The sequence below is a fragment of the Xenia sp. Carnegie-2017 genome, unplaced genomic scaffold, assembly GCF_021976095.1.
Source record: "Xenia sp. Carnegie-2017 unplaced genomic scaffold, XeniaSp_v1 HiC_scaffold_22, whole genome shotgun sequence".
In the NCBI taxonomy this organism is placed as follows: Eukaryota; Metazoa; Cnidaria; class Anthozoa; order Malacalcyonacea; family Xeniidae; genus Xenia; species Xenia sp. Carnegie-2017.
The window spans coordinates 369608-397315 of NW_025813485.1; the positions used below are offsets into that span (position 1 = coordinate 369608).

The 27708-nt window shown below is 32.6% G+C and overlaps 2 protein-coding genes and 1 long non-coding RNA gene across 3 annotated transcripts; 1 reads left to right on the forward strand and 2 right to left on the reverse strand.

Moving 5' to 3' along the window:
* Positions 1-343: 343 nt before the first annotated feature.
* Positions 344-10399, reverse strand: LOC124445603 (intraflagellar transport protein 80 homolog). The gene is made up of 25 exons (XM_046996342.1): positions 10278-10399; positions 9994-10051; positions 9872-9923; positions 8676-8787; positions 8052-8162; positions 7641-7709; positions 6857-6966; positions 6690-6779; positions 5944-6025; positions 5640-5695; positions 5242-5366; positions 4960-5051; positions 4784-4865; positions 4468-4542; positions 4336-4384; positions 4149-4263; positions 3916-3980; positions 3705-3840; positions 3408-3555; positions 3217-3303; positions 1880-1964; positions 1661-1750; positions 1339-1511; positions 1043-1166; positions 344-837 (listed from the first exon to the last, which is right to left on the reverse strand). The coding sequence occupies exons 1-25, from the start codon at positions 10312-10314 to the stop codon at positions 739-741; spliced, it is 2322 nt and encodes a 773-aa protein (XP_046852298.1). The 5' UTR covers positions 10315-10399; the 3' UTR covers positions 344-738.
* LOC124445606 lies at positions 3807-4940 on the forward strand. The gene is made up of 2 exons (XR_006948203.1): positions 3807-3888; positions 4639-4940. It is a non-coding gene; the product is annotated as an uncharacterized LOC124445606 (long non-coding RNA).
* A 2608-nt stretch (positions 10400-13007) lies between the features above and the next one.
* LOC124446791 (multiple epidermal growth factor-like domains protein 8) lies at positions 13008-27703 on the reverse strand. The gene is made up of 33 exons (XM_046997672.1): positions 27278-27703; positions 26790-26950; positions 26270-26482; positions 25991-26168; positions 25206-25300; positions 25012-25133; positions 24588-24782; positions 24285-24424; positions 23350-24074; positions 22753-22929; positions 22362-22595; positions 22118-22206; positions 21702-21830; positions 21441-21518; positions 21287-21373; positions 20933-21085; positions 20628-20797; positions 20237-20447; positions 18977-19550; positions 18617-18904; positions 18303-18398; positions 17889-18060; positions 17629-17771; positions 17292-17442; positions 16843-17205; positions 16534-16764; positions 16244-16406; positions 15990-16179; positions 15803-15922; positions 15555-15679; positions 15278-15383; positions 14877-15090; positions 13008-14244 (listed from the first exon to the last, which is right to left on the reverse strand). Exons 1-33 carry the CDS (start codon positions 27468-27470, stop codon positions 13532-13534), a joined length of 6999 nt encoding a protein of 2332 aa, XP_046853628.1. The 5' UTR covers positions 27471-27703; the 3' UTR covers positions 13008-13531.
* Positions 27704-27708: the final 5 nt, after the last annotated feature.

Here is a 27708-nt window from a genome sequence, read left to right on the forward strand (position 1 = left end):
GACGTTTAGCTCAAGTGAAGACTTGTTGGATGCTAGAAAACGCTACAAGCATCAACCTTTGCTGACATTTACACAAGAACCTTTCTTTAGCGGCGAAAAAAATTATATGAAGTCAAATTCATTTGATGATGTTGAAAAAAGTCAGTGGCCGACGATGTTGTCCTCTCTGCAGTCTTCGATGTATTTTACGAAGAATCTGTAAAATATAATCAGACTTTGATCGTCATTGAATAAGACTGGTATAAAACAATCATTTTTTACAAACATACACACCAGTATGGAAACCTTACTAAATATCATTCATTACTTCGCTCATCGCCATATATTTATGAAGACAGAAGAATCAGTGTCATATGATTATTTAATATCTGACTATTATACAAATGGAATTTAAAGTAGAGTTGTCATTAACAACAGAATTTCATAAAACTACTGTTTATTTTCGTTAATCGTGTTGTTCTCGCAACATAAAAACAAAAAAAAAAGAAATCAAAACAAACTATGTCACATAATGATCCAACAGCAGGTAAAATTTAGTCATAACTTGCCACATTGTGTTTAAAAATGACAGAGATTATTATTTCCACATTGAAAAATTGTTAGACTAAGGTACACTATGTTTTGATTCCAATATTAAAATGTATGATAAGGGTGAAGAACATTTTAAATTATATGCCATAAAACTTAAACTAAATAATAAGTACAAATATTTTATAACACACATATATATAATTTACTTTATTTATAAGGCATGTAAGGTTGGATTCCTTGTCTTGCACTTTCGTTTTCTCTCTCCAGTGCAATTTTGGAATTTATTTTTTCCCAATCAATTTGAACCTAAAGTTTAAAATAAACTTCAACAACTCATTTCTACTATTATCATGAAGCATTGAAAATTAAGTGTCAAAAAAGTGGCTTAAATGTTAAGAATTCTAAATTGCATTTCATTTCCACAATTTTTCACATTTGCACAAATATAATGTTCAATTTAATGACTGGGCTTTACATTTGAAGGAAGAACCTCACAAAGATTTTTATTTACCCCTTCTGATATCTGAAGAAATCTTTTCTTTTCCTCGTTTTTTTCACAGAGTTTCAAATGTTTATTTCTGAATGCAATGACCGTGTCGACGTGTGTTTTATGTTTCACTGCAAGTTCTAAAGCTCTGAGAAAATTTGGCAAAACAGTTTCAAGGTAATCTTCATTAAGAAATAAAGATCATCAAGTTTTGTAAGGGGGAATAGTTTAAAAAAACAACTAAATGCGCAGTAGTCATATACCATAAAAAGAACTGATTTATCCATACAAACAAACTAAATTCTAAACATTTTTTTTACCTGTCCCAGTTAAAAAGGTCGATATGCATTTTAATGGAACGGAATATTAAGCCAGCTTGAAGTAGAATTAATTCAGCTTCTTGAATTTGTCCACAAAACAATGCCATTGCAGCATTTCTTCCCTCTTTGCTGGGGATTTCTTTCACATGATTTATGTATTGAACTTTATCAGCCTAAATAAAAACAACAAAGGCATTCATATAAATTATATAAAGGTTGACTATTTACTTTATTCATTATACATCATACTGTCACATAAATTACACAATTGAATTAAAAGTTGAATTGTTATTTATGACTCATTAATGTACTATAATATCACCTCATCAATTGCGGCATATGCAATTTCTGCTGTTTCAAGTTCTTTGCCGTATGCTGCCATTGTTGCAAGACAAGCCCAAAGTATTTTGTCCTGGATGAACAATGAACAGAGAAATTATAATTTTGACTGTTTTCCATCTTCATTTTTAATATTACAAAAAAAATAAATAATTAACATTATTAACATTGTTTGGGTAACAGAATAAAATGAATGCTTTACCTTAACAAATCGACACAAACGAACAGCATCAGACCATTTAAACTCCCTTGTGTATTTGTGCAAAATCATTGGATATGGAGAAATGCTAAAAAATTAAGTTAACACACAGTGTTACATGTGTTATATATATTACACGTTACACACGGTGTTACATGTGTTAAATATATTACACGTTACACACGGTGTTACATGTGTTATAAATATTACACGTTACACATGGTGTGACATGTGTTAAATATATTACACGTTACACACGGTGTTACATGTGTTAAATATATTACACGTTACACACGGTGTTACATGTGTTATATATATTACACGTTACACAGTGTTACATGTATTACACGTTACACACGGTGTTACATGTGTTAAATATATTACACGTTACACACGGTGTTACATGTGTTATAAATATTACACGTTACACACGGTGTTACATGTGTTAAATATATTACACGTTACACACGGTGTTACATGTGTTATAAATATTACACGTTACACGGTGTTACATGTGTTATAAATATTACACGTTACACACGGTGTTACATGTGTTAAATATATTACACGTTACACGGTGTTACATGTGTTATATATATTACACGTTACACGGTGTTACATGTGTTATAAATATTACACGTTACACGGTGTTACATGTGTTATATATATTACGTTACACGGTGTTACATGTGTTAAATATATTACACGTTACACACGGTGTTACATGTGTTATAAATATTACACGTTACACGGTGTTACATGTGTTATAAATATTACACGTTACACACGGTGTTACATGTGTTATAAATATTACACGTTACACGGTGTTACATGTGTTATAAATATTACACGTTTACACGGTGTTACATGTGTTATAAATATTACACGTTACACACGGTGTTACATGTGTTATATATATTACACGTTACACACGGTGTTACATGTGTTATAAATATTACACGTTACACACGGTGTTACATGTGTTATAAATATTACACGTTACACACGGTGTTACATGTGTTATAAATATTACACGTTACACGGTGTTACATGTGTTATATATATTACACGTTACACACGGTGTTACATGTGTTATATATGAGAGTACATGTTAACACATGAGCCGTTACACACAATGTTAATTAGAATGTTAGATATATCGTATGTAGTATGATGCTATGAGGATACACACTTTCATTTAGAAAACTTTGAATAACGAAGAAACATTTACTCCATAGTTAAGATAAATGAGTAAGTCTTAATGCAATATACGGAAATATATCATGAAAATAAACTCGACTTTCCCGCTATCTAACTCTCATCTTTATAACTAAACTTACATTGTACTGGATAAAGATCCATCAGCTCGTCTAATTGAACAAACATTTCCAAGAAAACTTACAATATTAGGATTTTTCCCAAAGTCACTACACAAAATATATAATATATTTCACTTTTTCTGTATTTTTAGGAATAAATCAACGGGAAAAAATGTTATAGCTATAGCCATACATAATTGTTAAAAATTTACCTCGAATCTTTTGTTATAATCGTGTTTATTAAATTATCTTTATCGACTAGAATGACCTCAGGATAACACCACACTGTAAAGATACCATCTTCAAATGCAGCAAGCATATTGGAAGAATCATTCCAGCTTATGGATGAAACCATGGTCCCTATGTCAATAAGCAGTGTGTAAAAATCTATATAGTTTTGAAGACATACTGATCCTTTAAACTGTGAGATTCAAAAACAAGAAATTCACTCGCACAGAGGGACTAATAAAACCAATTGCAAACAGATAAGAGAACAATGGCGTCTTTACCTAGTTTTGCTTTTCGAAGAGCTGAACCAAAACTTTGTACAGTGATGATAAAGAGATCGCGATTTTTATCGATTATTGCCAGCTGTCGGCTGCTGATCGATCCACATTGATTGACTTCTATCTGAACAATTTCATGCTACAGTAGCAAATTAAAAAAAATGAAAAATGATGTACTTATAAGAAGGTAAAAAAATTACGAAAACAAATCAACCGAATGTTCAATAGGTTTTCCGTCTCCCATCAGTTTTCCAGAGACACAATCAAACAAATGTAATGCTATAAAACAAAAATAAGTTTTACAGTCACTAGAATTACTTGGTAATACTCTTCATAATTATTTAAATACATTATAATCGTTAATTTAATCGATGATTTTGATCAAACTTTAACTTCTATTAGCAACAAGCATTAAATTGAAAGGTTACATTGTTACAATACCATCACCTCTCTTGTCTTTTTGATCTCTGACTACCAAAGTATCATCACTTAAAGATAATGAATGTTCATTCAACAAATCCAGACGTAATTGCTGTAGTTTTGGTGTACAAATAAGTCGACCCTATAGCAAGATACGTACTAAAGATTGAAGCTACAACACAATTAGAAAAAACAAAAAATTTAACAAATTCACCTCATACGAATAGATCTGAATACCAGTTTCTTCCACGAGCAGAAAAGATCTAAACATGAAATAAAGATTTTTAGTTGAAACCTCATCAAACGCGTAAATTTACAAGGGGAAAAACTGAAACGAACAACTTACTTTTTAGATTGCATTATAAGATTAGTCCCTCCATTTTTCAGATCAAAAATTGTTGGCGTGTTCCAATTTTTTACACTTTATAAAAAAATATGAAATTGTGATGATTCAGCCACAGAGAATATAACTGCTGCTTTATTCTATAAGTTATTTACATAATACATTTCACTATAGAAAACAAGAACGCAAAGTCAAGAAGTTCAATGAAATTACCTCGAAAACATTTGAATGCAACAACTACGATAATCATTTATCAAAGAATAACCTGTATGTACTTTTTATTAATAAGAGAAGAAAATACTCAAATCAAAGAACAAACCTATACACATAACATTGAGTAAATGTTGTAACTACAAGATGATCAAAAGCAAGAGATGTCTTCATTACTCGATCACGAAAATCTAAATAAAAAATAAAAAAGCATTATTAGAAATTATTAAGTCAAAGACTGCTCGTCACATGTCCTATATACGTAACTCTTCTTAAGCATTTTACCTAAACTTTCTTTAGCATCAATACTGACATCCTTAACCAATATTGTCTTTCGTTGTGAGATTGTTAATTCAAGGTTTTTCCATTCCAAACGTCTAAAAATATTCTTTCTATAAATACTCATGTCTTAAAAAAATATAATTGCAGAAGATCTTTGTAAAAAAAAACGGGGATAGCTAAATGTTTAGTGCTTAACATGGCTGATGTACTGGTAAAAACCCAAAATCAAAAAGATAAATCTTTCCAGCTAGCCCTTCCCCATGCAAAGTATAAAAAATAGTTGACCTTCCAACAATGTGAGCAAATAAAACTTGAGAATTTGCACATGCAGCAGACAGTTGTGTACCATCTGTAGACCAAGAAATTTTAAATAATGATCCAGTATTTTGTTTAGCCAGTGCATGTGACCACTAAAAAAAACATTTGATGTTTTTTTACTTTTAGTTTAGTTTTAATAAACACGCGTGTTTTATCTTCTATAGTGAATGAAGAATTAAATATTTCAAAATTAATAGATTTTAACGTTAAATAAATATCGCCTGTCATTATCTTTGTTAGTTCATGAATCATTTGTACGATGTTTTTGTAAGTGTATTGATAAGTTTGATTACTTTTGATAAGTAATAATAAAGAACTGCAAAAAAACTCAACACAACATTTGATGTAGAACATTTATAACTAACTCCAGTTTTGTCACAAAGTCGTAACGTATTGAATGATCCAATTGCAAAGAGTTCACCTAAAAATTATAAAATTACATTGAAAAACTAAACAACACAAAAAAGTACTTTGCAGTGTTGCCTTTAACGCAACGTTTTTCAACAGAAAAATTATAGATAAAAACAAGGAATTTACACAATTTAAAAACTATATTAAACAACAATTTGAAATATAAAATTTCTTTTTAAATATGGCTTCAACTACAGTGTCGTTACGTCTTATGTCAGAATAATATAATAGCTACATATATTGTTTATATTTAACTACCGTTAGGCGTCCAAGATAAACTTGTTATAGGATATTCATGAAGAAAGCTTGAATATAGAATTCGACCAAAACTATCCCACACCTGAAAAAAATAATATCAAAAAATACACGAGAAAAAAACGCTAACATTAACTAGAAAGAAAATTTGGATTTGCTATATTTTCTTTTTGAGGATGAAATTGTGTACAAATTAAAAAAACTGGCGGTTTTTGTTTACAAATGTCGTTTTCTGACAAGCACTTAGTTTCAAAACTACATTGAGCACGCGAGGAGAGTGCGTCATATGTAGAGAAAGTGTATTGTATCGTACAATGTACGATATTTAAAAAACAACTATCTTATCTTAAATCCCTTCTTAGAGCCGAACATGCCGACATCTTCGTCAAATTATCTAATTATGTTATGTTTTCATTAGCAATGACATTGTTTCACGGCTATCTTGTTGTGGGGACTTGTTATTCAACTGCCATATTATATAGCTTCTGCATGTGTTGTACAGCCATCATGTTTTATAACTCAGTTCTGTGTTTAATAGCTACTCTACTGCTAAAAACATGTTTGAAAGCATATTTGAAAACATGTGCAATGCAGAAATCAAATTGAAATCGAATGTGGCATTTTTTTCCCAAAAAGTTCCACATTCACTGTTTTCATAAGTAAATTAAGTAGTGTGATGTATTTTTAACTTTGAAATAACGATAAATGAGAGGAAAAATCGGAAAAATACATGCTCTGTTTTTTTTTACCTTATATTTACAATCTTCTCCACCAGAAAGTATCATGTTATTCATTCGGTTCCAGTCCACTACTAACACAATACCATCATGGGCTTTCCACTAGAGAAAAAAATTATTGTATTGTAAACATCAATAATCGACAGATTCATAACATGCATATCTCGTCATTAACGTACTTGTAATGGTTTAGCTGCTGCTTGTAAAGGTTTTATGACCAATTGTTTATTGTTTGTGTAAACAACATAATCTGAATCTGGAGCCCAACATAAGGAATAAACAGGAGATCCTAAAGAATCATTGAAAAATATAATCAATACACAAGGCAATCTAAAGGATAATTGAGGAATAAACAAGAGATAGTAAAGGAAAATTGTAAAATAGAGTCAATACACAAGGGAATACAAAGGATAATCTAAGCACAAAGAGTTTTGTAACATTTATAAACAAAATTTATGAGGCAAATTATTTTCGCGCCGTAATCGGACTTTATAAGAAACATACTGCACTTTGACGTCAGTTTAAATCAGTTATTCTCAAGAATTATTTTGATAATAACGTCATAATCATTAATAATTACAACAGGACATAGTTGTAGGCCATACTTTGCCAACTTTGGATTTCATTCCAAGATCTCAGGATTTATCAAAGCAGTTGGGATTGTTTTTTAAAAGTATTCATGTAATTACATAAATAATACAAAGTTTACATAAAAATAATATGATACATAAATTATAACAATAATAAGGAAATGAGATGAATTAATGGGGAGCGTGTTACAAACTAAATATTGTGTTGAGTCTAAAAACTTGAACATTGAATTCAAGGGAAGTTTTGTTAATGTGGAGTGCTTCTTTGATTTTAAGGGAAATAGTTGGCATTGGCGGAAACTTTAATTCACTAAAACACAATTACAAATGATTGTCGAGACTTGGCAACACTGAATTAAGCTGACAAACCTACCAATTTGACTCAATGTGGATCGAAGCATACCACTTTTAGACCAGATTTTCACTTGACCATCTTCACCAGCTGCAAGAAATTACAAATAATTAAAACTTCACCCGGTAAAGGAGGGGAAAGGCAAGCAACTAAAGACTCCTGCAACGAATGCTGGAAATGTTTACTTACGAGAATTGAAGTACGAATGGATTGTAAATTTGATTATATTAGTACAAATTTTCCCTTAGTGATAAGTCTGTTAAAATGTGTTTCATATTATGAAAGCCCTTCATGTTTATTCAAAAAGAAAATTGATTTTGAAAGTAAACATGGAATGGTTACTCTTGCTACATCTACAGGACAATAACAAACACCAAATAAAGATTCGTGTCTGGATTTGTCGATGTATTACAATTTTCATTACTATACTACCTGTAGCGAATGCTGTTCCATCTTGGTTCCAACGAATTGAAAGAATAGCCCCTCTATGGCCTTCGACTGCTTTCTCAATGCGACCATTTCGAGAAACAAAATAATATTTTCCTAAACGTAACAAAAACATACTTATAGTCAACTAATAAGATGTTTCGACTTCATTTGCCAGCAAAAATTTCTTTATACTGACTAGATTTCATTTTGAAAAGTAAATGTTAGCAAAAACATAGGTTTTTTAGCGTGTAGGTACATGTTGTAAAAATCGTTTATCGTAAAATTACCAAAAACTAGCAACAATAATTTCTTATCAATATTTATGGCAATTTTAACAATTTACTTTCTTTAAAACACAGATTTTGAATAAAAGATTGTGTAATGAGACACTGATATGGGCGTGCGAACCAACATTTTCTAGTGGGCAGTCGATCTTAACTTGCCTAATTTACCCAACTTTCCAGCAAATAATGCCAGAATTTTTTGTGAGGCTGCCGCTCAAGGCGTAATATGCTCACGGACATTGAAAATAAATTTCAAGAAAAACATAAAATTTCTACTGATGAAACAACAGAAAATGACTCATTAATTTACCATAAAAAAAATAACAATCTACGTTTATAATACCATCTGAAGCTGTCAATACAAAAATATCATTTTGTAGTTGTTTTTTTGCCCCTGTTGTCTTAGGAAATAAATCTACATCAGTTGGATAAAGATCATCAGGTAAAGATATTACCTGAAAAAAAATAGTGGAAAATTTATGTTGAAATTGTGTCATTATATCAATAAATATGCAATTTTTTTAGAAAAAAAATAATAATGTTATAATCAGATGAGAGAGTAAAAGGGGAACAATATTGAAATTTTAACAATAATTATGAAAGCTCTGAATGTTGTTATTTAGCTCAACATCCCCTCATTAAGATTGTTAAAAAGGTGATTTAGGATGAATGAAAAATACTTTCAGATTTAAACATACATAGAATTGTAAACATTGAACAAATATACAACTAAATTTCTTAAAAAAGCCATCAAAAATTGGAGTTTTATCTAAAAATTGAAATTTCTATTGAAATTGAAATATAGTCCTGTGTATGATAAAGCTAAAGTTAAAATTTCAGCAAACATTTAGCACATATTCAAATAACCATCTGCTTCATATCTCTTACCATAATATTCAAAAATAAATGCATGCAATGATTTGCAATGCATGAAAAATTTCTTTACTCAATAGCATATTTATATATTCTGATTTTGGCATACATGCCAAGTCTCACACATTATCCCTGTGACACACACCTCAGCATCAAGTCTCATCCTCACATGCCACACATTATCCCTGTGACACACACCTCAGCATCAAGTCTCATCCTCACATGCCACACATTATCCCTGTGACACACACCTCAGCATCAAGTCAAAATTTACTAATTCATAAAAAACCATGCAACGTGATTGTAAAATCATTCAAAGCAATTTTGATGACATAAGACTTTGAAATTTTATCAAACCCCTTTTAAGTGCAAGACTTTGATGACTCAATATTGACTCTAATAACTGAATTTTAACAGTCAAATATACCTTGAAAATGCTGGAAATCCATTTTAGAAATCAAAATTTTAAAAAATTCCATGCCCAGAGTATGTTTTCAAACCTTCCTAAACATTACGAGGTAATGCACTATAGGCATAAAATCTTACGCATTAACAAATTTGAACCTTGGCATTTATACTTTGGTCAATCTCAACAAGAGTTTATTCAAGCCAAGAATAAGAACACATCTCAATCTTCAGTACTGAGTCAAAGCATATTATCCTTACCTCTGTTGTTTCATCAGAGAGTAAGTTCCATTTGTAAATCTTATGGTCATCTCTACATAAAAACGAAAATAATTTTCCTACGGTTTATTTAAAACAATTTTCTAAACTATATTTAAACTTACCCACAAGAATAAAGTTCATCTGCTGATGTCCAAATTACACAACTCACTAAATCCTTGTCTTTTCAGTCATTAAGGTGTCTAAGTTCGTATTATATATATAATATATAAAATTTACGTAAAAAACTAGTGGAACGTAATGAAAAAGTGTCAGTTAAATAAGAATTTGTGTCTCTCAAGACCTTTTTAGTTTTGAATAACACGACGTCACGACAAAAATACACAAGATTTAGTCAACTGAAGAAAAAAATGCATCATAACTTTAGGTAATTCTATGAACAGGATACGCTTTGACTCCTTTCCTAACTGCACATTTATTCGCATTTTGCTTTACTTTTAAACATCTATGGCTTTATGGCCATGTCCAAACAATACAGAAAAGCAAAAAAATTTGGCTTTTTGTGTTGATATTCCATGACAACCACAGAGCCCGCAATACCGCAGTACAAAAATTTATTACTTCATAACACACGAGTGATGAGAAACTTGTGATTGAAGTGACGGACGCAGGTGGAAATGAGATTTCGTAACTCAGGCACGGTGCCAATAGGGAGAGGGCAGGGCCGGTTTAACCATATGGCAGAAGGGGCGTCCCCCCACTGGCCCCGCGCTTTACTCAGATCTAATATTTTACGGCGCACTGATGAATAAGGATGAACGAAACGTCTTCTGAGGATCTGACGACGAAGATGACACAACGAAAGATGACAACCATGTCACAACGTGGATACATTGGAATTATTCATGTTACAGCATGTACAGACTTCTTCTGGAGAACAATGTAGAAACTGTATTTCCAAACACTGTAATTGAACTGCGGATCTATCTTAGTCTCACGATCTCGAACTGTTCTGGAGAGCTGTCCTTTTTCAAACTTAAGCTAATCTAGAATCAGCTCCGGTCATCTATGACACAGAAGCGAGTAAACAGCCTGTTCTACTTAACATCGAAAATGATCTGCTTCGTAGCATAGACATGTTGTTCATAGTAAAGAGTTTGCTATAAAGTAATCCCGCAAACACAACGTTTACAAAGTACAATGAAATTTTACTAAAAGATATGTTACATTACTTGTACGTACATTTTACATACATGTCTAGCAAGCATGCATCGCCGCATCAGAGCATGTATACTGAATGTTATGAATGTTTAGTTTGTTGATTAGGTTTAATTTTTACTTTATAATCAAGTTCTCTATAATTGTCAATTAACGTTATTGATTTAAGCTGGGTTGGATGACAATTCAAACATTTAAATTAATGTACATACGTTCTTGTTTTAACATACAGATATTTTTGCACATCATAGTATACATATTATTTTTTAATCTCAATTGTCTCATGAACCTGAAAAATTCAGGTGACTCAACGGGATTCATGTACCTGAATTTTTCAGGTTCATGAGACAATTGCTTAAATTGTCCAGCAAAGTGCGAAGATCATATCTTCATTTAATTTCAACACCGCACTGCATATAACATTCTTTCATATGACATATTATAATTCGTAGATCGAGGTTGAAAAATACTTGAAAATGAAACTTTCGACAGTGAAAAAAAATCAAGCAGGGCAGAGGAAAAAACAAAGACGCCAGGTTGAAGATAGCTTTATGAAATTGAACGTAGTTGAAGCACCTAGCGTACGCTCCAGGGTTTTTGAAGAGGACTCGTGGACCAATGAATGAAACACGAATGATTCCAAGCATGTTGACGACGCTAAAAGCCCTAGCGAGGACGAGGTTCCAATACAAAATAATAACACAGAATCTTCTGAAGATATGTTCAAAAGAAATGTCGATGAATCACGTATACAGTTTGGAAGCTAGTTAGCTCACATGCTATATAGTAGTGGGACATGCTGAAAATATGTAAAAAATCGACCAGCGTTTTTCCTATAGGATAAGGAATCTGATTTCGAAAATCAAGAGGAAGCAATCGTTAAAAGAGATTTGCAAGAAATTTTAAGTTCACTTCCGCAAAGTTTGTATAGACAGATTGATTCTTGTGAGCAGAGTACTCTAAGCAATGTTATTGACAAGGGATAGCACAAGGACTAACACAGAATGTGGTGGCTTCCCCGTCAGATTGTAGAAGGATTAGTTCACGCTAATTCACAGGTAGAAAATTTCCATTATTGTATGTGCACGGGAGGGAGCTGGTTGGCTTGAGCCCCCACTTTTTCCCCCAGATAAAATTTTTGCTATCATTTATATTTATTCGTAGCGGCTAAGCGCCGTCCCTGTAACTCCATGCATTTGCGTTGTATATTGGAAAATAAGAAACACATGTTAATGAGAGTTTATGATGAGAAAATGACGATAAATTTTCGTAAAGTCTCGGATTGTAGATTGTAGACTTTTAATCAGATGAACAATGTTTACTATGAAGCAAACTGCATTGTATTTTCTGTTTCATTATTCAAATGTTAAAACACTTATCTGAATTGCACCATTAGCTTTAGTCGTTGAGTTTGAACGATGTAACAAGAACTTTGGTTTATGATTATCTCCCAAGTGAATGTTTATTTTACTATTGTTACCTCAATGACATGGTTGTTCATGCATTAAATTCTGGTCTTATGACATGCTGCATTTAAGAATAAAGAGTTTGAAAACGTTACTTTTCGATGGTAGTGCAACCGTAGTGTTTAAGACAAGTTATGAAAAATAGTAAACATAAGATGCGAAATGGCTTTATGTACGGTGAACTTTTTTATATTGTAGTACTATCTTTCGTGTGTTTTAACTTCAATAATTTTTTCATTCTTTCCTTCATAAATTTTTTGATAAAAAGGGCGTGAAAGAAAGAGCATATATAAGTCAAGGGCTAAATTTTCCAGTTTCCATATAGGCAAGTCTGCCTCTGTATACAGTTTTCACTAGTGTGTAATGAAAAGAACAATTCATCGATGAGCTTCATTGCAAACAAGTATTCTCATTTTATCTGCTTCTCATGACTCATTTAATGATGAAATGAATAATTGAACCTAAGATTTTAAAGTTTTCACAATTACAACATGTAATAAGCCAAGCCATTAGTAAGAAATTTTATTTCATTTTGGATAAAAAAAAGTGACACATTGGTAATTCATGAGAAAAAACGTCACAATAATCAATAAATTATCAGCTCACTAACATAACAGTTATCCTTTTTGTTTCAAAAAGGAAATTTGTGCAAGCGTTGGCACGAAGCCGTTCACGTGGTTTTGAATTCAAAATAATTAAAAAATAGAAACTTTGCACTAAAAAGGTACTTGACAAAGGATAATTTCATTTTCAGATCGAAGATAACATTACAGTAATTTAATTTTGTTATGCACCTATATTTACAAATTTACATAGAAACACTTTGATTGATCTACAAGGAAGTTTCTACACTTCTACACAAGGAAGAAAATGTGTCTTACTTTCAGATAAGGTTTGAAAACATCTCTTTAGTCGTCATTACATTAATTCTTTAAAGACTTTTCAACGGAAGTTTTTGATGAATCGTTAGTCCCTTCTTCTGACTTAAACAGTCTAAAGAATGTTAGGTATCTATTGATCAGGATGAAGAATTGTGTGATATTCTGTCCAACTGCCGTGAAGTCACAAAATTCATACAAGTTCCAAGACACAAAGCCATTTTAGTCTTTTCAGTTTGTGGAAGTTGAAATAAAACTGTAGTGACAGCTGCGTTATGGTCATTTGTAAACTGAACAGCAATCGGCTTAATTGCTTTTTTGGTAGAAGTAGTTGTCTTTCTATGACGAGTTGTCGGAGTTGGAGACTGGTACTCGAATAAAAACGAAAATTTAGAACATGGTCTGTTAAATCTTCTTTCGCTTTCAATTTCTTGATGATGAATTTCTTGCCGTGAATGAATAAAATTCCTAATGCTCCACGCTATGGAAACAACCATCAATAAAAATACAAAACAGGATGCAAACACGATGAAGAACACAATTAAATTAATCTTGATGATGTCTTGTTTGAAATAAACAATTCCATCAGCACCTTTACTGCCAGCTTTTACAACGACGAAAAATTGTTTCGAGTTTAGAAAATTTCGATCGTGGGGAAAAAGAACAATAAGTCGGTGTTGAACGTTGCAAGAAGTGATAACAGTGTTGTTATTTTCATTGTAAAATTCAGTGTAAATATTTAAACCATCAGTTGTTTCTGTTGTTGGCAACGACGGATAAATCATTGAAACGCGTTGATTGGAATCTACTGTAAACGCGTCGCAACTATTCGAAATGTAAACGTCCAACGATCCTAGAAACGAGATAAAACTGTAAACAAGACATTGTGTAAAATAGGTACGCCTAGCGTACACGTGGGTTGCACAATATATCTATGGGGTGTCTAGTAAATGGGCACAAGTTGATGGATTAATGAGTATGGTTCAAATCATATTTTAATTTTTAATCTTCCGTATGTCCGACTATCACTGAGGATTACGATGGACAGAGGTCGCCGCAGACACTTTTTCGATAGCCTAGTAGTTAGCCGTACGGGGCGGGTGGCTGAATGGTTAATTGCGTGAGCTGTAAGCCAGACGGCGCGGGTTCAATCCCGGCTCGTGTCACATTTGGCAATGTGTCTGTAAACCTAGCCCGGGTTGACCAAAGCCATGTGAGGGAAATTTGGTAGAGGAAACTATGTCCTCGGATGGACTGTATCTGCATCTGCAATGTTGCAGCCTTGTTACACTGTGTCACGCTGATATCAGCGTTGTAGTTGCGTGAAGGGTACAAGTGATTGTAGTCTGGTCAGCTGCCTTCACTATAATTTCAGTAACCAGGATGTTCCACTTCGCGTAACCCTCATACGTCGAAATCGACGGAGCCGATTAAAGTAGTTAGCCGCGCATGCGCAGAAAGCATATATACATAGAAAGTACTTACCATTGACGACATCAAAAGTCAAACGAATGTCAAAATTTGGGTAAGTTGACTTATCAAAATATTTAAGAACATAAAAACTTGTTTGAAACGGCAAAAGCATCGTCGTTTGTGATTCCTCACGAGCCAAACTCTGATGACTCAGCATTGATAACTCACGATAACACTGCTGGCTTTCATATGGATTACCATGATATGTCGACTTACACAGAGAACACTGAAGAAATAATTAATGATAGTTTGTCACTTATACATACTGTATGTGGTAGAATTCTAAATTATCCATAGTAGAAATTAATAACAGATGATAAAATATAAAGTCTCTGAAGACTAAAATCTGGTAACTAAAACATGGAATTCAACAACAAACGCAATTCTTGTTCAAAAAAAACCTTAATACTAACCTGTTCATTAAAATTTTCATTTGAAGGAGTTGTTGAGTTGTTTTCACAATCACATCCAAAACCGTTGTTAAAATTGCATGTATCTGAATGGCCTCGACATTCACATCTGTAAAATGTAACATAAATTTAAACTAATGCGATTACTTGGTGATCATCATTTGTAAAACAAGAATAAAGGAAAAAATTGTTTTGATAGACAATATAAGTAGTGAGTATTGAATACAAAGAAAATGAGCACTTTCGATACACTTTAGGTTTATAAATTATTATGTCTTACTTGATACACTTCTTTCCTGATTTATAATAACCTTTGACACAATTCTCACAAAGCTTTCCTTGACTATTTCCAGAACAAATACAACTCAAGTTGACTTTACTTTTAGGACCGAATTTTTCATTCTTCTATTAAAAACAAATTGAAGGGGAAAAAATCATAAAAATGTAAAGAACAGTTTGTCTTTAGTCATAAACAATTAACAGCAAAAGTTGTGTTTGTTTTGGAAGAGTCCATACACAAAATCTTACCATAAACTTTCTCGGAGATGTGTAACATTCTTGAGCATTATAATTACATAGCTCGTAACAGCTAGTGCAACGTCCCTTTTCACCAACATATCCACGAACACATTTCTCACACGAGTCACCCTAGTAGAAAAACAAAACATGATACATTCGTACGTAACCATGGTTCAATGAACAAGAGTTAAAATACCGTTGTGTTATTAACACACTGATCACATTTATCAAGTTGCTGTTCACTATGGCAACGGCCTTTTCCATAACATTGACAAGCTGTAGAACAGTTATTGCCTGTCCATCCAAAGTTACAAAAGCAATCATTTGGTGAAATACAGTGTCCTTTCACGCATCCTTGAGAACATACAGGAACACATGAACCATTTCTAAACAAACATAAGTTGTAATATTCTCATCACACTGCAAGGTATAGAAAAGGAATTTATTTACATTTTACGATAACCAGACTGGCATTCACATCTGAATGAACTAATTTCATTGATACAAGTTTGATTTCTCTCGCAGTCATTGTGATTATTCAAGCATTCATTTTCTAATGGACAAAAAAGAGATGACCATTCGTGAGTTGATTGGCAGCTTCCATTACAAACACCTAAAAAGAGTTAACGAAAAATACTTTTTGCATTAAAAAATACAGAAAATAAGATTTCGAAAAAGAATTTCGTAGCAGATTTTACAGTCTCACATTGTGGAAAACGTAAGTTATCGATAAAAATTACCTAAAACTGTTCCTTCTGCACAAAATCCAACGCCATTACTAGATACATTAGAACACCAGCCACAATTAAACTGCTTTAAACAGTCATAACAATAATTATGAACATTACAAGGACCAGGACAATCGACTTTATTACGTAACACAAGGCCACAAACACCAAATGGACACGTAATTTCTTCATAATCACTTGAGAAACAGCGATGTAAATCAACAGACCAAGAACACGAGGATTCTAAACAAATAAAAATAGCAGTGATGAATCCCTAATATGTTAAGAAGCATTTCAATTACATTGTCTTTTGCAGGTTACCTTTTGTGCATTCCAAGCAACCGACATTTTGACTGGAAGCATTACAATCAACAGATGACGTAGGAGATATTTCAGAGGGCATTTTGTCAACATTAATATCTCGTGTATTACGAATGGTGCTACATGTCATAAAGGAACGACTGGATGACAAAAAACACCCACTAACATTCTTTTCATCAGTATGCCATTGACAAGGTCGAAGCTGAGCACAATGTGCTTTAGTAGAAAACATAGAGCACAAGTTCGACGAAAGATCTTTAAAATATAATTCAGATGAAGAAAAACCATTGTATCCACCAAATATAAACATGACATCATTAATAGTTGTCACAGCACCGTGAGCAAGTGATATAGTAAATAATTCTGAAAGAAAAAAATTCAACCGCCATTTAAATGATGACTGAGTCTGCAAATACAGACACATCCAACTTAGATAAAACAAGATTTACTTGGTTCATTAGGTTTATGCCAGGTTTTGCATCTTAAATCGTAAATTAGAGGCTGTTCAGAAAAATCCAGAAAGCCATTATCAGTATAACCACTCATTACGAACATCAAGCCATCGTAAATTACAGAAAGATGAAACAATCTCGGAGATATCTATAAAGAGACAAGATACATACAAGCTGACAAATGCAGCAGTTTTCCCCCAATTTTGCTGAGAGTTTGGCTAGTAAAATAGCCGTCTTTTTTCTTACCAAGTCTAGTGCATGGCATATTTGCTATCAGTGTAATTTGTAGACAAAGAATAGACAATCCTAAATGATATCAAGATGACAACCTTACCTGAGAAACTTGAGACAAAACTATCCATTTTCGTTCAATTAGGTGCAACATTACCAACGTGGATTCCATTTTTTTCGCTTTCTTTCCAAAGGTGATCAATGATTTAGTCTGATCATCGTAAACGGTCGTATGACCAAAACAACCTTTGATTTGTTTTATATAATTAAGACGTATTAATAATAATAAAAAAAATGATTACGAAGCTTCTTTTGTAGATGAAAATTTTAAAGTAAATCATACTACAGTTAGTTATGACTAACCATCAAATTCTTCACCAAGTGGACTTAAGTTCACCCAAGTAGACTCCACATTGTAGAGCTTAAGGATATAGACAGCACTGGAACAACCATTTTCGGGAGAATATCCGCCAATTAAATACAGAGTTGAATTGACAGCATTTACTGTATGACCAGCAAGGCTTCTGGGAAGGTTCTGAAAAAGACGCAGTATGCATATTTCTTGGTGTTTGTGTTTTACAACGAGAGGAAAGATCCATCAAACTAAAATAGGACAACTATACAAAAATAAGTACATCTAAACTTTCATATGTAAATGACAAAAACGCTTGTTCAAATTTCTTTAATTTAATCTTTCTTATGATTGAAATATGAATTTTATAAAACAATGAAAAAGTTGAAAAGCAAACAGCAAGAGTATATTGACGATGACCATACCTTTGATAAATTCCATTTTTTTTCATCAAGATTATATTTCCAAACTTCATGTGTATAACCTTTGTGGGTCACACCTCCAGTAACATACATCGTACGCTTAGTAATAAATAAAGAAAATAATAACAGCAGTTTAATCAATAGATAACGTTATCATCAACAGTTCAATCAATCAACGACAACAAAGCAATCAACAGATAAAAAGAACCACACTTTACGGTAGCTTCCCCTATTACACAAAAGCTTCCCTCGTGACCCTGTACCTTCTCCACATATACTGTTTTATAAGTACTACATAAAGTCTATCATTTAGATACCTCGTGAACTACTGCTGCATGAAAGTAACGCGGACTTGGCTTAGCGTTGCTTTTATCTTCTAGGACATAATTCATTGTTTTAGTTGAAAACCTCCAAATATCACCAAGAATTCCATTAGACAAAGAATATCCTCCGTATATGATCAATTTATCATCATCGGCTATCATAGTATGTCCCATGCGAGCAAGTGTTGAACTATTATTTGAAGGAAACAAAATCATCCAGTCATTACTTGAATTACTCATATTGCAAGCATTACCAGCTTCACAAACACATCTTTTGGGTATCTACAATACAACAAAAGATAAAATAAAAAAAATGAATTAAAACGTTTAATAACAGTGTTTTTGTGTGACAACCTCATATGTGTCATTTTCATGACCGCAGTTTTCCTCACATATAAGGTCAGCACAATTAGGCCCAGTAAATCCAGATTTACAAACGCACTCTTCAAATAATCCGTTGCTACGGCAAAACCGATTCCCAGTACAATGAGTTGGACAGTAGTTAACAACAAAGCTCGCATTAAAACCACGACCTCGTGCAACTTTTCCTTTAAACATAACAATCATAGTTCCTGACCGCGATTCTATTGCACGAATACTGGATGGATTAGATCCACAAAGCGAGCCCACAATCCTTGTAGTATTTTTCACCGAAGGACTAATGTCGTATATATAAAGATGACTTGTGTGGCAATCCAACGATATATCATTTACAACCAATGAAATAGAGCCAGGTGCCTCTCCATTGGTGTACACAAAATCACGTGACGTGTTCGTTAAAGTTGTGATGGCCCACAAACATTTCACGGTTCTTTGCTCGTCATGTTGTGACTGATTATGAAAAGGTGGTAAAACACTACGTAAGATCCCGTTGGTTTTATTCGTTAGTAATGCATCAGATTTACATGGAGAATAACATGACTCACGCCTGTAAAATAATAAGTTTAACTCATTAGGAACTAAAGAAAAAAGCATCAAAAAATATTTAAAGACATTCTATGACAAAACAAGACAAACCTTATTTACTCACAACAAACCACTACTGAGCAAAAAATGTATATCATTTTTGGAACAGCCTTCAAAAGTGTTTTCAAATCAAAATTACATAAAATTGGAAGGAGAGAAGAAGAAAAAGAGAGGAACAAGAGGGGAGAAGGGAAGAGGGACCAGAGGGAAAGGAGAGAAGAGAGGGAAGGGAGAGAAGAAGAGAGGGAAGGGAAGGAGAGAAGAAAAGAGGGAAGGGAGAGGAGAGAAGAAAAGAGGGAAGAGAGGAGAGAAGGAGGAAGGAGAGGAGAAGAAGAGAGGGAAGGGAGAGGAGAGAAGAAGAGAGGACAGGAGAGGAGAAAGAGAAAGGGAGAGAAGAGAAGAAAAGAGGGACGGGAGAGGAGAGAAGAAGAGAGGACAGGAGAGGAGAAAGAGAAAGGGACGGGAGAGAAGAGAAGAAAAGAGGGACGGGAGAGGAGAAAGAGAAAGGGAGACGGACGGAGGAGAAAAAGGGAGAAAAGACGAAGGAAGAGGAGGGGTGAAAATGATCGTACTAAATTTTACTCTTGAAAATAAAGTCAGTGTTTTAATAACGGGAAGTAAAAATATCATAATTCCTTATTCACTTACTTAGGTTGACCATAAAATCCAGGTTGACATTGGTCACAATGTCGACCCATGGTATTGTGAATACAATAGCAATGTCCATTTCGATCGTTACATATCTTTTTTTGCACATCACCATGTCCATTGCATTGACATAAAGTACAACCAACATTTGAGGTTGCATTTCCATAAGATCCAGGTATACAAAACTCACAATGTTTACCATACGTTAAATCTAGGAAAACAAATTGATTTGATGAGATAACATTGGGCCATGTGTATAAATGAGACGTAGATATTTGAGAGTACATAGAAAAAGAAATTTAAGATAAATATCAGTGACAAGGATTTTTTATTGCAAACGTATAATGTACAAGTATAAAAAGTGTTATTATTGACCAATATATACATCTACCTTGACAACTGTCACAAAGACCCACTCCATTTTTACATGTACTGTGTTTATTACATCCACAATCTTCTGAACAAACACGACCAGTCCAACCAACCTTACATTTACACACATCAAGCGAATCATTTGATGGATGTTTACTGCAGTAACCATGATGACAACGTGGATTACATCTTGTATCATGAAAAAAAATTCAATTTTACCGCACATTATTGTCATGAGACAAAATAAAGCAATGCGATTGGCTATCAGTTAAAAATTGGCATAAGCTACGTTACCATAAGCAATAGATTACGAAAACTACTAACATTGCTTTACAAAATTTTCCATTTCCTTCAAAGCCACGCTTGCATTTACATTTGTACGAGCCAACAGTGTTTATACAAACCGCATTTTTATCACAATCTCGACGAGTAATGCACTCATTTTCATCTGGGCATTTACCGTAATACCACTGGAAACTAAAAGAAAACAAACATAAATCACAAACTGACAAAAAATTCCAGAAAATTTAGTAATATGGCGACACAAACCCATAAAATGTCGAAAAGAAATTTCCACATAACATCGAAAAACTGTTCCATAAATTATATGTATGAAAGCATAAAAGACTAAAAAGCATTTTTTAATGCAATTTTTACATAATTAAACGCAAAAAATACCTTTTCTCATTATAACTTAAAGAAAGTTGCGATAGTAAATGTTCGCAAGTGCCATTATCGGGAGATGAATATTGTCCAGCAAAACAACTAAAAAATATCCACAATACAATAGAAACGACACGATATCTGCAGTAATAATAATATATTGATGTACCTTCCATTATGAAATTCGCCACACCAACCACAGTGAAAAGCTTTCAAACATGATGAACATGAAGTTTGTTGACGACAACTACAGCATCAAAAATTTGGTGTAAAAATGAATAGTAATTCATCAATATAGCAAAAAATTGCATCAAACAAAGACATTAAAACAAAAAACTTGAGGAAGTGAACCAGGAAATAAAACATTTCGTTTAAAAAGTAAATATCACATAACACATGCAGTATTGTAACAATATTAAAGATGACATACTTTTGTGACCAATTTGAACATTCATTATGACCGAATTTTGAAGGATAAGATATCCAAGGTAAACGATTATTAGAGTTCTGGCACGGAAGACATTTTTTGTTTGTAACAGAAGGATGACAATCTTGATTGCTGACATATCAATAAACAAACTACATCAGATTTCAGCAAAATAAATATTCAAGAGATTGACTTAAATAATATTGTCTGACACATTCCGTACAAAACACGGTAAAGACAATCTATGTAAAAGTAAATCACGTTTGTTAATCATAGAGATGATCTGAGTAAGTTGTGTTTAACAATCATGAAGATTATCTGAGTAAGTTATGATGATTTTAAGTCGTCTAATACAATCGGAAACGAAATGGTGAAGTACGAAAGTGAAATGAACTAACTTACTAAAGGATGTAACATACCTTTGAAAGGAAGAAGTACATTTTAGTTGGTTGTCGTTTGAACGGACAACCTCCTCACAAATTTCTAATTTCCAAGCACAATTGCTATCCTGGGAAATATCATCAAAAATAACTTCATATGTAGGTTACGAAAAGGAAAACGAGAGGTTGAAAATTGATATCTATCATTTCTCAAATTGTATGTTCAAGATGTCTGAGTACTTCAATATGATTTGATTATTATAAAGCAAAAAAATATAACTACCTTTGTGCAGGAGTCACTGTTTGTATATTGTATGCATGTTTCACAGTAGCAAGAATCCAGTATCAAGTAAACTATATTTCCATTTGGATGACGGCAGTTCGTAGAACTATTTCTGACTAAACAGGTTTTACTAGTTTGACACCAGCCACACGATGCATCAGACAGACATTCCAGACATTGTGAATACTTCATACAGTTATTTGAATAAAATGGTCTAACATATGTGCCATTAATCTAAACACAAAAATCGTTTTCTAAAAGTAATACAAAGTCGCTGTTACCGTTCATTGCTACACATTCGTATAACGTATAACGAAACTACTTAACATGTCTAAAGATATACAATTAACTACACTCCATCAATAAATACAAAAATATTATCTATACATACAGCATCACCATCATGAGAATGCCATGAAACTTCGAGGAGAACATTTTTCAAATCATCACTTTTCTGAAACTCAGTTCTGACTTCAATGTAATACAAATTTTGCCCTTTACGAAGTTCGGGAAATCTTTTTTCTCTAAAATCCACATTATTCGTCGTTTTCTTTGATATCACTTTTTTCTTAAAATATCAAATAATTTGCTGTGAATATTTGTTCTAGTTTCACTTCATCATATTTAATAAATTAATAAGCTAAGATTTAAGATGATTTGAGTTCTTAAGTTCTTGTAAGGTAGTTAGTCCAGTATTGATGAATTAAAAAGATTTTGTTAGTGAGGTAGTTAGTTCCAATATTGATGAATTAAAAAGATTTCCTTAGTGAGGTAGTTAGTCCAGTATTGATGAATTAAAAAGATTTCGTTAGTAAGGTAGTTGGTTCCAGTGTTGACAAATTACAAAGATTTTGTTTATAAGGTATTAAATTCAACAATTCATTCTCCGGAAACCACGAAAATTGCGGATTCCCAAAACATAAACTTTTCCTCCACATCAAAAGAGACTAAAAAAGAATTTTAACAACACAAAAACCGCAATAGTTACCGCATTAATACTTTGCTCGTCCCTACTCAAACGAATACTTGCAGAATTCATATGAGAACGAAGAACAAGAATTTTATCGAAGGAAGGTGTTGATATAAATGGATATATAAATCCTGTCCAAGAAACCTTGATCAAACCATTGGTTGGAGGAAATTTTAAACGACGAGTAGAGGTATAAAAGTCTTCATCACGTAAAGGATTTATGACATAAACATCATATAACCGATCTTCAAAATATATCTTTGCCATCAATCCAGGAGGATCATCGCAGATCCAACATTCATCAAAGGATTTCAGGAATAAAGCCTTATTGCCCCACCATCCTTTTGTATGTAGTTTAGTTTTAGAGCACGCACGTAAAGGATTGTCACGTGAATAACATGTGCTATCTTGAACACACCAACCACATTCGACATGAGAGCTTGAGCCCCACGTTAAACAATGTATACAATGCTTGAAGACGGAACAAGAATGATCTTGATTGTCTGAGATAAGACTTGGTGAGATTTTATATGCAATCAAATCACCGCGAACAATACCACTGAATCCTCCAGAAACAACAAGTATTCTTTTATTTAGTAAATGGGCGACGTGAGAAAATCTACCGGGTCTGACATGGTCGTAGTTCTCATCAAAAGATTTCCACACAAAAGTTTTTAAATTGAACATAGAGATTCTGTTTTCATAACACGATTCATCTTTATCGCAAGTATTCAAAATACCACCTGAAATAAAAAGTATTGAAAATGCTTGAAATATTAAACAAACTAAATATTTTGGGGGTTTGGCGTTTATTCAAAAATTGCGATCCATTTTTTCTATATTTATGGGAAAAGAATTCTTTCTCATTTATTTTATGAACGGATTTCATTTGTTTATTTAAGGCAAAATAAAAAATTTAAAAATCACATAAAACAAGATTATGAAAGTCTTACCATAATTTACGAGATAATGTCCCATCAATATAGAAGAATGATAAGCTGTTGGATGAACAGTCTTCAATGAAATATGAACATTTAACCACACATGGCTCTCAAGATGAAAAAAAAGTACATGGTTCACTTCTTTGTTTATCCTGCATTAATATAAATACAAAAAAACATGGTAAGATATAAAAAAGTTGCGAAAAAAATGAAGTTTTTCAAGAAAAAAATTATCGCAATACCGTTAAGTATGATTAAATAACATGCTTTTGTATCTTTCCATAGTTAAACCATAATCAAATGTTTGTTATTTACCTAAAACCACCATACACAATCAATGATTTTAATTCTTCATAAACAACACACGAATGTCCCACAAGACGAAGATCAGATAATTTAAAAAGTTTATAAGTGATTGATATCCAACTGCTACCGTTGGACAAGTCAAAACTAAACATTTGATGTGAAAAATTACGATTTTCCATTTCACCTGAAAATGAAAAAAAGCATCTTTTCATAATTGTTATTACATCATCGCGTCAAAACAATGACGTCATTACATAATTAAGCATAATTGGAACACTTAACACAAAATATTGACAATTTATATAGTTGATATAAAGTATTACTATTGCATTTATTTGATTAATTTAATACCGCCAAATATAATGAGTTAATATTGCTCACACATGAGCAATGAGACGCTAACCAGGAGGACTATTTTTATTATTTCCAAGACTCCATGTTTTGTTGTAATGTTGAAAACCATAATTCATTGGAAAGACTGCCATTTTTCAATTTTCCACCAAAGACAACGAGAGAATCTTTATAAGAAACCATTGAATGTCGAGCTCTGGCTGTCTAATTATTTATTTAGAAAATAGAAATGAACATTTTAAATAATAAAATATAACTTTAATTCAGACAACTTACTGGTCCATTTCCACCTTCCCATGAAATCTTTGTCCAGTGGTTGTCTTGAAAATTAAACTTTACCACATCATTGAAAATCTCATTAAGATTACAACCTAAACAAGCCAATTTAACAATCTAAGTAAGACTATTACTATGTCAAAGTCGGATTGAAATTGCCACCAATCCTCGGGATGTTCCACATCTACAAACATGTAAGAATACTTCCTGGCTTCCAACCATTACTTACTATACCACATGGTATAAATGTTTCTACAACACTATACCATTTCTATAAGATGCTAACATTTACTGCCTGTAAAATCAACTATGCATTTCATAGCAAACTTTTGAGTCCTAACCATATTAATGACTGACATTATAGAGAACAAACAACAAGGTCTCTCTAACGAAATCTATGCAGATGATCGACAGCCATAATGACAGCCATAAATTTGTTTCTTGAATCCCCACATATAGATAGGAATTCTGAGCTGATTAACTAGAATTTATCATAAATATTCAGTACTAAGTTAAAAGTGAATTGGATCTATTGTGTATTTCTCATATAAGAAATGTAGTGAAAGATTAACTACGTATTGACCTGAAGTTAGGCTTTAATCAACGATAAACATAACCTAATTACAAAACATGGCGACTGCCAAGACAGAAGAGCGCTGACAATGATAATAACTGACTCATAAGCCACAAGAACCCCAAAACCATATAAAATGCACATAGAAGCGAATGTGGTTATCACGACAAGAAACTCGCTGAAGTGCACAATACAGCAGAAAAATAGTTACCTCCAAATATCCATAAATCATGATTTACAATAACTCCAGCATGGCTGTAACGATTCTTGAATATAGAGGAATGCTCACTAAGAACATGCCATTGATCAGCTGTAACATCATCATCATCGCTGACAAAAAGTGAGCAAGATTGACCAATAAAATTTGATTGACAAACACAGCTGTTACCCTACAACAGACATAGCGCTCATCTCACATAAAATAATTAAAATGAAAAGAAAGTTCTCAATAAAGATTAAAATTCTAAAAATTACTTTCCAATAACCTCACCTGAACACAATTTCCATGTGCCTTGATATCATTACAGCCATTAGGACATTGTTTAATTTCACAAGCTCTACCTGTGTGTAGTTTATCACAATAACATTGATATTCATGACATGCCCCATTACCACTACAGTTGTTAGGACAATTTGTCACAACAAAATCAATGATACAGCAATTTCTTACATAGCTGTAGTCACTAAAGAATTCTATAACAATCTAAAAAAAACATAAAATCACTTATTCATTTAAGCATGTTCTGCCATATTCTAAGTTTCTTTAAAATACATTGCTTTGCAAATATGAATTTGTGCCCCCCCTCTCTCCCCAATTAACAAGTTTGCTTTGTCACATATGTTGAATAAAACCTTGATTAACAGACACAACTTATTGAGGTTATTTTTTTCAAAGTGACAAATGTATTGGCAAAATCTTGATTTTTTGAATCAATTTACTAGTTTTTTGCGAATTTAGCAAACATCTAGCAATATTGGAGTAGCTGCTACAGACAGTAGTGAATACTTACCCCAGATGTGTTTGAGAACAAGTTGGTGGGTAATGTGTTTCCACTAAAAACACCCAACAATGTTTTTCTTGATAATCCATCATAAACTTTTAAATAATCAAAACCACATTTGGAATCAAAATACTTGAATTTTAATGTAATAGTTTGTTGAGCTTCAGGAGCTAAAAATGTATTAAAAAAGGTGCTTCAAGTATAGCCAAAATACTGTGAAAAATTTATAGAAATGCGACATTACTTACAATGTTTCAATCAAAAAGTCAAAAGTTAATTAGAGAAAATCGCTTGAATTAGGGATTTACACAGATTGATTTACGGATTATTTAGAAGGAAGATTATCAAAAGCACAAAATTAAAATACAAAAAGTGAACTTTGCATAGAAGAAAAAGTTTTAATTAATGCAATGGTATAAAAATTATTTCTATAAACTAATGACTAATGACTTATTAAAGATTATTGTCATTCCCCATTCATGACTATAAAATCTTACCTCGTATTAACCATTCACAATGAATATTTGTCAAATTTGTCGATGTGTTAGCAGTGTTGCTTACAATTATTCTTCCTTTCATCGTCTCTAACAAAGTCTTTCCTCCACATGCGGCAAATACAATACATGCGAAATAAATAAAATCAAAAACACAGTAATCCTTTAGCGATACAGAAACACATTTTATGTTCATAATCGTTCTTCTTTTCCGTCGCTAAGGTAATTTATGACAACAAAAATAGCATCATTCAACAAATTCATTGACAGCGTTTGAATTCTTTAACGAAAATTTTCAACTCCGTATAAAAGGTCGTACAAAAACCTTATACCATTCTTTTCCTTAGAAACTTTGGAAGGGTGTAAATTTCAAGTACCTGTCAGAGTAAAACAACTTCTTAATAACGTTTTCTACCGATGTATTCCGACGTATT